The sequence below is a fragment of the Amblyraja radiata genome, chromosome 26, assembly GCF_010909765.2.
Source record: "Amblyraja radiata isolate CabotCenter1 chromosome 26, sAmbRad1.1.pri, whole genome shotgun sequence".
NCBI lineage: Eukaryota > Metazoa > Chordata > Chondrichthyes > Rajiformes > Rajidae > Amblyraja > Amblyraja radiata.
Window position 1 is genome coordinate 10,911,976 of NC_045981.1, and position 12,064 is coordinate 10,924,039.

At 43.2% G+C, this 12,064-nt stretch overlaps 1 protein-coding gene across 1 annotated transcript in view; it reads right to left on the reverse strand.

Annotated features, from left to right (window-relative positions):
* The window catches only part of rptor (regulatory associated protein of MTOR complex 1), a 292,628-nt gene that overhangs the window by 96,488 nt on the left and 184,076 nt on the right, over positions 1–12,064 (reverse strand). The window contains exons 19-20 of the mRNA XM_033044242.1: positions 11,595–11,735; positions 8,560–8,718 (exon numbers count right to left, since the gene is read on the reverse strand). Of these exons, the coding sequence (XP_032900133.1) occupies positions 8,560–8,718; positions 11,595–11,735 (300 nt within the window). The remainder of the gene's footprint in view (positions 1–8,559; positions 8,719–11,594; positions 11,736–12,064) is intronic.

A 12,064-nucleotide genomic window follows, 5' to 3' on the forward strand; every position in this document is an offset into this window, starting at 1 on the left:
TCTGGAAGGGCCAGGTGACAAGACTAGAAACTTTTGAATCTAACTACTGCCAGATTCACTGATGTGAAATGACCAGAGAACTTGGAACTGAGAAAGTAAATTTCAGAATCAAAGTACTGATGTCAGGTAATGTTCATAAGTTATAGGAGCAGAATTAGGCCATTCGGCCCATCAAATCTATTCTGCCATTCAATCGTGGCTGATCTATCTTACCCTCTCAACCCCATTCTCTTGCCTTCTCCGCATAATCCCCGACACTCATACTAATCAAGAATCTATCAAACTCTGCCAAACATATCCACTGACTTGACCGCCGAAGCCTTCTGTTGCAATGAATTCCACAGGTTCACCACCATCTGTGAAATAAATTCATCCCAGCAGAACCTGTGTAAAGCCTGCACCACCAGCAAAACGTGATAATGAAGCATAACCTACATCAATGGAAAGCGTTATCAGTGAGTTCAAGTCAATCCAAGTTTATTGCCATGTGCACAAGCACGGTGAATGCAGGCGACGGGCGAGGAGCAAGGCCGGTAGGAGAGGGACCTGGCTTCAGCCTACTGTGCCCTCAAGGTCAGCTGTGAGAGGTGCCCCCCCCCCACCCCCGGGGAACAGAGGTGGACGGACGAGGAAAGGACGTTGGTTCGCTGGTCGATCCACATGTCCAAGGGAAGGCGACGGTTGGAGGCCCACAGCAGCCTGGGGCTTGCCTGGAACGGGCACCTCTCAGACTGGACTTTGAAAATGGCGCCAAATCATGACGCCTTTTGCATGCGGTATTCGTAGACTATTTCCCTACACTTTGCTAATCGGGGATGTGCTAAGGTATGGCGATACTCTACTGGACTGTTTTTGTAAGAAACGAATTTCACTGTGACAAATAAAAATGCCATTGACCATAGGTGCAATGAAAAACTTGCTTGCAGCAGCATCATAAGCACGTAGATTCTAGCAACACACAAAACATAAATTATGCAAGATGGTACAAAAGGAAAAAAAAACGCAAAAACAAGACATTAATGCAAAAAAAAAAAAAAGCACAAGTAAAAAATATCCATGATAGTGCGGGAGGTGGTCACAGGCACGATGGGCTGAATGGCCTCCTTCAAAGGTCTGCGGTTTGACCAAATATGAAACCAGCATGAAATTGCTGTTGGAAACAAGGACCTGTAGATGCTGGTTTACAAAGGAAAATACAAAGTGCTGGAGTAATTCAGCAGGCCAGGCAGCATCACCCGGGGATAAACCACGCGGTCACGGGGAGAATGCACAAACGCAGTACGGACAGCACCCGTAGTCAGGATAAAACCTGGTTCTCCGGCGCTGTAAGACGGCAACTCTACCGCTGCGCACCATGCTGCTCACTTTCTGTCAGATGAGAGCAGAGAGGAGGAGGAATGATCAGGGTGGGACAAATCAACGTGGCGACTCTTTGCATGCTCTACCAGAGAAGGAAATTTCATAGATGGTAATCCCAATGGTCCTTGTCTTCTGTGGCACGAATGGTTTTTGCCCCTTTCACACCGAGCATAACATTTCCCCAAGTGCTACAACAACCCAGCTGGACGGCTTCATTACTTGAACAGTTGCAAATAGAATTGAACACTGCACAATTAACATTGTCATCTCTGATGGTCATTGATGAAAGGGCTGAAGACAGCTGTGTCATCCATTTGTGATCCACCATTAGAAACAGCAATTTATTATAATTTAGAAACACATTAAGCCGACCTAAATTACCCCATTCAGCATTTCTTATCCACCCCACACAATGCCCCTGAGCAGTCATCCTTCTGTCAAATTCACAGCCATTTTGAAGGTTTACCCTGAATTCCAAAAGGCTGTGAGTTTATTTAATAGTTTAACCAAATGTTTTTTTTGCAACTCTCAAAACAGCTTGTCTTGCATATTTTCACAAACCCCTTCACAAAAGTCAAGGAGGTTAGATGAAAAGAATCTTCCTCGTCCACTTCATCTTTATCGCTTACTAGACCAAGTGCAGACCCCTGCTCCCGCAACGCAATATTCCACCACTCACTTGTATATTCCTCATGTTTACTCCTGTGAAGCAAGTACATTGTCTGAAGAAGGTCCCGACCTGGAACGTTACTCATTGAGTCTGAAGAAGCGTCCCGACCCGAAACATCACCTATCCCTGTTCTCCAGAGATGCTGTCTGACCCACTGAGTTACTCCATCACTCTGCTTCTTTCTTTTGTGAGCCAGCAACTGCAGCTCCTTGTATCATTCAGGTTGATAGTGAGAATAATGGATTAGGAATTGTCCAAGGAGATACATTAGACAGCAGATATTGGAAAATGGAACAAAAAAAAAGCTGCTGGAGAAAGTCAACTGGACTGATACGTGGCCTCGACCCAAAACTTCAACTGTCCTTTTGCCTCTGGCAGATGCTACCTGATCCACTGATTTCCTCTGGCAGTGTCTTTTGCTCAATATTTCAGCACCTGTAGTCTCTTGTGGATCCTTGATTTAATGTTTTACCTTATGGCATGGCTAACGATACCTCACGTTCCCCAAGCACCGGCTGGATTACGTGCTTGAATCTCTGGAGTGTGCTAATCTTTGACTACTTTGAGCTCAATATCAATTATACGTCCAGTTTGTAGCCTCTATTATTTTCAGTTAATCGGATTTGCTCTGGCATTTTAGTATAGACTAACAGCGTTAGAGACTCTTGTTGATCCCGACCACGGGTGCTGTCTGTGCAGGGTTCGTGTGTTCTCCCTGTGACCACATGGGTTCCCTCACATTGCAAAGACGTGCAGGTTTGTAGAATGATTGGCTTCTGTAAATTGCCGCTAGTGTGTTGGGAGTGGATGTGAAAGTGGGCCGAAGGGCTTGTTTCCACGCTGCATCTCCAAACTACAGTCTCAGACTTTCCGATGACTAGTTAGCACACAATAAAAGCTTTTCACTGTACCTCGGTACACGTGACAATAAACTAAACTAAACTATAGTTTTGCTGTGTTTATCTAAATTCATCTTTTTTCCTTCAGACCATTTTTTTTTTAAAGGTAAGGGGCAATGAGTTTATTAATGAATAGCTTAATGTGGCTCTAGAGCCTGAGAGGAGAATATTTGGCTATTTTCCCTATCTTAATGCCAACAATTGGCAGATAAATAATCTTTAATTTCCTGAATATTCAGGCATCCTTCCTGCATATTTCAGAGAATGTTCATCAGTATAACATCCAGGAAACAGACCAGCAAAATGGAGTATCCTGTATTATCTCTGCAATCCAAGATTACATCACCGTCATTTAAAAAAAAGAAGATGCACAGAATCATAAATATTCACATCCTTCTGTTATTCTGCATCTCTGCTTCAAACATATTTTCATTAAACAGAGAACTGGTGACATCAGAGAACAGAGTTGGAAAAGTTACTGAACAACTCAGAATAGAGTCATAGAGTGATACAGTGTGGAAACAGGCCATTCGGCCCAACTTGCCCACAACATGTCTCAGCTACACTAGTCCCTCCTGCTGCGTTTGGTCCATATCCCTCCAAACCTGTCCTGTCCATGCACCTGTCTGTTTCTCAAACGTTGGGATAGTCCCAGCCTCAACTACCTCCTCTGGCAGCTTGTGCCATACACCCACTACCCTTTGTGTGAAAAAGTCACCCCTAAAGCACAAATCTCTTGTGAAATGTTTTCTCTTGCTTTCTGAGTGTTGGAGGTTGAGGGGAGACTTGACAGAAGTCTATAAAATTAGGAGGGGTATAGAGAGCGTCGGCAGTCAGAACCTTTTCCCCAGAGTGTAAATGTCAGACTGGAGGGCATGGGTTTTAAGTGAGAGGGTCATAGTTTAACGGAGATGTGTGGGACAGGTTTCTTTATTGCACAGAGGGCGGTGGGTGCGTGGAACGCACTGCCTCGGTGGTGGTGGAGGCAGATACGATAGTGATGTTCAAGAGGCTTTCAGATAGACACATGGATGTGCAGGGACTGGAGAAATATGGATCATGTACAGGCAGATAAGATTAATTTATATTAACATAGAAAACAGGTGCAGGAGTAGGCCATTCTGCCCTTCGAGCCAGCAGCGCCATTCAATGATCATAGCTGATCATCCAAAATCAGTTCCCCATTCTGGCTTTTCCCCCATATCCCTTGATTCCCTTAGCCCGAAGAGCTAAATCTAACTCTCTATATTATGTTTGGTACAGACATTGTGGACTGTTTCTGTCCTGTACATTTCTATGTTCTAATTTTCGAATGTAATCGTTACTATTCACAACTCTAAATAATGACAAATGCAAATATTAAATAAAGAGCAGACTGATTACTGCAGGCCCATTTCCACGTCACATTTTCGGCAAAAGTGGGTGAGACAGATGGCTCTTCCCCCATAAAGATAAGCATAAGATAAACTGTTAGGTCTTAGCTCAACACTTCTGGGAGCACTCATGTTAATGAGTCAGAAAACTGCAGATTCAAATTCTACTCCAAATCCATAGCTCCCTGAAAATGGCAACAGAAATAGATAGGGTGGTAAAGAAGGCATTCCGTATGCTTGCCATCATCGGTCAGGGCACTGAGTATAAGAGTCAGGAAGTCACGTTGCTGATTTATAAAACATTGGTTTTCGGTCACATTCGGAGTATTATGTGAAGTAAAGTTTTGGTTGCCCCAATACAGGAAAGATGTGGAGGATTTGAAGCGGGAACAGAAGAGGAAAGTTTAAAGGCGACATGCGGGGCAAGTTTTTTTATCACACAAGGAGTGGTAGATGCCTGGAACCTGCCACTAGGGGTGATGGTGGATGCAGATATGACCGTGGCACTTAAGTATAAGCGGCACGTGAATGTGCAGGGAATGGAGGGAAATGGATGATTTGGATCTGGCTGCATAGTGGCGCAATGGTAGAGTTGCTGCCTTACAGCACCAGAGACCCGGGTTCGATCCTGACTACGGGTGCTGTCTGTACAGAGTTTATACGTTTTCCTGCGTGAGATTTCTCCAGGAGATTTCTCCTGTTTCCTCCAACACCAAATCTGTACAGGTTTGTAGCTTAGTTGGCTTTGGTAAAATTGTAAATTGCCCCTAGTGTGTAGGATAGAGCTAGTGCACGGGGTGATCGCTGGTCGACACAAACACGATGGGCCAAAGGGCCTGTTTTGCTCCCTATCTCTGAAGTCTAACTTTGCAGGCAGAAGGGACTAGTTTCATTTGGCATCGTGTTTGACAGAGACATTGTAGGCGAAAGCTCTTGCTCCTCTGCTGGACTGTTCTATGTTCTACGTATATTCTATGCGAAGTGAGAGGATGAGTTAATAATGACAAAGGTCAGTATAGATGTTATGCAACAGGCTGACATAGAATTGCCAATCAGAAAGGAGTCACCGATAATTCAGTCCATATCAACCTAAGCAGTTCAGTTCAGTTCATTGTCACATGTACCGAGGAACAGCTTTTGCAGCTGTTCTAATTTAAAAAAACTAATCAATATCAATTTCTTGGTTGATGAAAGAGAGATTAAGTCGGTTGAAAGTAAACTGTGCAGTGTCACAGAAGCAGCTGGGATCAAAATGTAAAAGAAAACTCCCCACTAACAAATTCAGTATTTTTCAAGAAGGCTTTTAATAAACTTAAATAAGGCTGGCATGGTAGCGGTAGAGCTACTGCCTTTACGGCGCCAGAGATCTAGGTTCAATCCTGACTACGGGTGCTTGTCTGTACGGAGTTTGTACTTTCTCCCTGTGACCTGCGTGGGTTTTCTCTGAGATCTTCGGTTTCCTCCCACACTCCAAAGACGTACAGGTTTGTAGGCTAATTGGCTTGGTATAAGTGTAAAATTGTCCCTAGTGTGTGTAGGATAGTGTTAATATGCAGAGACCGTTGGTCGGTGCAGACTCAGTGGGCCGATGGGCCTGTTTCCGCGCTGTATCTCTAAACTAAACTCTGAGAAAGTTCCAGACATCCATTGGCATTGGATGTTTCTTCTATGTCAAAGGTATTATATAAATGCATGTTGATGCCACTGCTACTGTGCCTGAGCCCTCCCTCAATAGAGTTCCCTGGCATCCTATCCTACCAAGGGGGATGGATGTCAATTGCTGTGAGGATGCAGTCAGTCACCCTGGCCATAGCAGACGACTGATCTATTTGATCCTTCACATCTCCAGTATAATAATACTTTTCTTAAGCACAGTGTGCTATGTGATGATTACGAATAGGTCGTGCAACAAGTATTTGCCTGGCTCACTAGGAGATCTTGATCACTATTTGTTTAAGTCAGTTTAGTTTGGAGATACTGCGTGGAAAAACAGGCCTTGCTGCCTACTGAGCAAAGATCACCCCTACACTAGTTCTAGCCTGCACACAGGGAATAGGCGCACCTGGAGAAACCCCACGGGGTCACGGGGAGAACGAGCAAACAGCACCCGATTTTAGGATCGAACCCGGGCCTCTGGCACTGTGAGGCAGCTGCGCCACTGTGCCCCCCATGTGCAACAGTTTAATCACCTGCTCGAGGGCTTTCTTTACCCGAGTCATTATTACTGAATTTAACTCGGGTAAAGAAGGCCCTCAAGTAGGCTATTAAAATATTCTGCTAGATGTCATGATGGGAGCAATGAATAAAGAAGCTGGATGCAGGATAAAAGAGTGAAAGCTATTGGGTATAAGTTAAAGTGAGGAAACCTGCTGAGGAAATCTGTAATACTGGAGCCTTTATTTTGAGGAAGATGAACATATTCCCACCTGCATGTCTCCCAGGTAAGTTTCCCTCTTTCTGAGCCTGCTTGGATACACGAGAGACCCCAATTGATATACAACAACACGCATGAAATATAAATCACATGGATATTAATAATACTTCACAGGAAAAGGGAAAGCTATTGTGTTGTTTGCTACTCCAACAGTTTACCATTGGAAAAATCAACATACCATGGAAAGCTGGTGGAATTGAATTTATTCACAGATAAAAACGTGCTGTAATTAGGTTTACTTCAATAAGAACAAATCAAATACTGGATAGGAAGGAACTGCAAATGCTGGTTTATACTGAAGATAGACACAAAGTGCTGGAGTAACTCAGCGGGTCAGGCAGCATCGCTGGAGAAAAAAGGATGGGAGACGTTTCGGGTCGGAACCCTCTGAAGTGTACACGCACTATTTCTTGATTCCAGAATCAACCAGCAGAAAAACAAATTATCAGAAGCTATGAACATAATTTCAAATCTGGGAATATTAAAGGCTGTGCTACATTGTCATAGAATGATACAGGTTGGAAACAGGGCCTTTGGCCCAACGCCCACACCGGCCAACATGTCCCAGCTACACTAGTTCCACCTGCCCGCGGTTTGGTCCATATTCCTCTAAACATCTTCTATCCATATACATGTCTAACTGTTTTTTACATGTTGTGATAGTCCCAGCCTGAACTATCTCCTCTGGCAGCTTGTTCCATACACCCACCACCCTCTGTGTGAAAAAGGTACCCCTCAGATTCCTATTAAATCTTTTCCCCTTCACCTTAAACCTATGTCCTCTGGTCCTCAATTCCCCTACTCTGACCCTCCAGTCCTGGCAACTTTTCTGTACCCTTTCCAGCTTCACAACATCTTTCCTATAACATGGTGCCCAGAACTGAACACAATACTCTAAATGTGGCCTCACCAATGTCTTATACAACTGCAACATGACCTCCCAGTTCTATACTCAATACTCTTACTGATGAAGGCCAATGTGCCAAAAGCCTTTTCGACCACCCTATCCACCTGCGACTCCACCTTCAAAGAACCATGCACCTGCGCTCTGCTCGACAACACTCCCCAGAGCCCTACCATTTACCGTGTAGGTCAAGCCCATGTTAGACATCCCAAAATGCAACGCCTCACATTTCTCTGTATTAAATTCCATCAACCATTCCTCAGCCTGCCTGGCCAATCAATCAAGATCCTGCTGCAATTTTTCACAACCATCTTCACTATCTGCAAAACCACCCACTTTTGTATCATCAGCAAACTTGCTCATCTTGCCATGCGTGTTCTCATCCAGATAATTGATATAGATGACACACTGCAACGGGCCCAGCACCGAACCCTGAGGCACAACACTAGTCACATTCGAGTCACATTAAAGAGATTCTCTTTCTTGACTTCCAGTATTCTTTTCCCTACAATGCTCAGGAAGTAATTGTCTTCCAAAATCAAATACATTCCTTTCAGGGTATGCGTAAGGATTACTACAATAAAGAGTCGGAGACATACAGCATGGAAACAGGCCATTCGGCCCAACTAGTGCACACCGACTAACATGCCCCATCAACACTTGTCCCACCTGCCTGCATTTGGCCCATATCCCGCTAAACCCGTCCTATCCTTGTACCTAACTAAATGTTTCTTAAACATTGCGATAGCACCTGCAGGCTATTGAGAGAGTGTTAGTTAAATTTGATAAACTGCCCTCCTGACATTAATCCTGGCATAGCATTTCTGGCTATAAATACATCAGGAATTCAGAATCCACTCAGCCGCTGAAAGAATGAATAATGTTGAAGAGCAATTCCTGTCAGAGTTTTGAAGCCTTACCTATCAAGGAGTTTAAGGAGCTGTAGGAGCTGACTCTTCGCATTTTATCTATGGTTTCGAATGAAAGGATGTACTCATCATTGTCAGGGCTTCCCAGGGTGCTGCTCGCACTACTGCTGGTGCTTAGATATCCAGGGGAGAAGGGGTTTGAACCACCAGCTGAAAAATAATCAAGATAAAGAACTAAACACCTTTGGAGGAAAAACGGTTCATAAGCTGGTTTTAAATTTTCAATTGCACCAAGATGTTACTTATTGCAGGAGTATAAATTTGACACGAAGGACACCGTTAGTAAGAAACTACCATATTGCCAAACGAATTCCTTTAATGGCCGGTATTATATTGGAATGGAGAACATCAGATTAATGGAAAACATGAGATATTACATTGCCCTGTGGCATAATGGGCAGAGTTAGACTGACTGGCAGCCAGTGGTTCCATTGGGATTCTCTGCTGCCAGCTCTTTGATGTTAAGTGCGTATCAAACTTCCTTCTGAAATATGGACGTCTGAGATCGACTGATGGAGCGGTCGGTGCGATGGTCGATGATGGCGCCAACCAACGGATGAGGACGGACAACATGGGAGTGAGGAAGTCACTGCTGGGGGGAAGGAACAATGGAGGACCCAGCGTGGGGAGTCCGCCGTGAGGATGGGAGTGGAGGAGAGTACATAGGGGGACCTGGCACAGGGGTACCTTGTAACTTTGTCAGCGTCCTCTATGTGGTGACTGTTTGCATACCTTGGGTTTTATTGCTTTTGTTAATATCGTGTCTTGAATTTAATATTAACTTTTTAATTTTTATGTGCCCATTTTAAAATTCTTTTCACTTATTTAATTCTACCTGAATAGTTTACAAATCTCTTTTGTGGCAAAGGCCAATTGGAACCTGTGTAAATGCTAGACTATACATGAATACAAGTAAGTCATCCACAGTGTACAGATACAGGATAAACATAATATCATTTAGTGGAAGATAAAATCCAGTAAAGTCCAATTAAAGATAGTCTGGGGGTCTCCAATGAGATAGATAGTCGGTCAGGGCCGCTCTCTAGTTGGTGAGAGATGGTTCAGTTGCCTGATAATAGCTGGGAAGAAACTGTCCTTGAATCTCTGTTCATATGAAGGAAGTTGTGTAATATCTAGTCAGCAAAGATGCAAGAGTAAATCAAAAGTTGGAATTGTTGGTTTTTTTGCAAGCACAACCATTAACTTAAATGGACAAGACTCTTTTTCTGGGATTTCTCAGGAATCCAGTAAGTGGCTTTCAGCAAAATGGCTGCAGAAAAGACTTCTTCATTCACCAGAGGATATGTCAGCAACAACTTGACCAAAGTCCTATCTGACCAACAGTATGCTTATAGTTTATTGTATTAAATAAAAGATAGATGGCAGAGATTAAAAAGTCATGATTAAATTCTAGGCTGTGCTACAGGGCATTGAATTCTAGTTGAAAGCTGTAAGACAGTATGATTTGCTATAATCAATCAACAATTTTGATCGGGAATCCTGCTGATCCTCCAGGGACGAACTATCAATTGGAAAGGGGCCATCAACAGCCAATCTTCTGCGGTACAAAGTATCCGCATTCATCTGTCTGTGCCAGGAAGCTGATAATTCTATCTCGTGATTTCCATTAAAACGACAAAGCTTTTCCAAAGGAACAAAAGAAAAGGAAAAATGCAGATGCAGGAAATCTGAAACAAAGACAGAAACAAGAGAAGGAAATCTGAAACAAAAACAGAAGATGTTGCAACACTTGGGTCAGGCAGCATCTGCGGAAACAGAGACAGAGACAACGTTTCAAGTCAACGTCCTTTTGTCAAAAGGAACCTGCGGCGAACCATGAGAAAGCCAACTTCAGGAGTCTTTTTAATTTTTGATCTAGTTATCTAGTTAAATAAATAGCGATGATATTAAATCCCATGGTAAGATCAAGATTATTGTTTGCTCCAAAGAGATATTTGTCTGAAGCAATTTGACTCTGAAATGTGCAAGACTAAGGTCAGTGTTCTTATTATGCCACTAGATAATGCCAAAATATTATGAAAACATAAATCGTCAGGTATGTTACAAATATTATGATCAACAAATGATATATTGGAACACACACTTAAATTGGCTGCTCTCAATCAGTTTATGTTTTGAAAATGCTACTTAGATAGACACAAAGTGCTGGAGTTACTCAGCGGGTCAGTCAGAGATTTCGGGTCAGGACCCTCTCATTCAACACCTCCCACTTTCTCCAAATCAAAGGCGTAGTCATGGGCACTCGCATGGGCCCAAGCTGTGCCTGTCATTTTGTCGGGTACGTTGAACAGTCTTTATTACTCCAATGAGCATTTGTCGGCACTGGGCCTGTACTCGCTGGAGTCTAAAAAAATGAGTGGGGACCCTTTGAAACATACAGAATAGTGAAAGGCTTGGATAGAGTGGATGTGGAGAACATGTTTCCACTAGTGGGAAAGTCTAGGACTAGAGGTCATAGCTTCAGAATTAACGGATGTTCTTTGAGGAAGGAGATGAGGAGACATTTCTTTAGTCAAAGGGTGGTGAATCTGTGGAATTCTTTGCCACAGCAAGCTGTGGAGGCCAAGTCACTGGATATTTTTAAGGCATAGATAGATTGATTACTACAGGTATCAGAGATTATGGGGAGAAGGCAGGCGAATGGGGTTAGGAGGGAGAGATAGATCAGCCATGATTGAACAGCGTAGCAGATTTGATGTGCCAAATGGTCTAATACTACTCCTATCACTTATGACCTTATTCCATGCGTACACTGACCCTATATCCCAACTCTTTCTCCGCTACATCGACGACTGCATCAGGGCTACGACCTGTGCTCGTGAAATGGTCTTGCCTTGTAACTTGTCAATAATGTACCTGGTTAGTTTTTCAGTCAAGTTTGGCATGACCCACAATAATCAAAATACGTCACTGGACCGTATAACAAATAAGGAGCAGGCAGGAACCTGGCACGTTGATTACATTTCCATTAATACCAGTTCATCATCTTTTATAGTCATACTTACTTTCTTCGTTTAAATTAAGATTTTGCAGAGACTTGTTCAAGTTCCGAACTGAGGTGGCTGCGCGGATATTCCCGTAGGAACTCACTGTACGGAGTCTCGGGACAGCAGGCCCATCGCGTACTGGCGTGAAGTTCCCAGGTTCTGCAAGTTCAATGATGAAAATAAATCAGTACGACAATAAGTTTACAGTTTAAAGCAGTTGCCACATCTGTTTAGTATAAGATTTATTTGAGATTTCTAGGCTTTGCAGGACGTAGTTAAAATAATTTAACAAGTAAAATTATTGGAATCCAGTGAGCAATCATGCCAATAGGCTTTGTTACCAGTTTAAACCGGCTGCAATTTTAACACATTATTTAATGGATAAAGGTGTTGAGCATGATATGAAATATCCTATATTGAAGGAACAGTGGGATAATTCTAGTAAAAAAAAAGATGTAGAGTCAAGAACGGCATAACTTAGGATGATA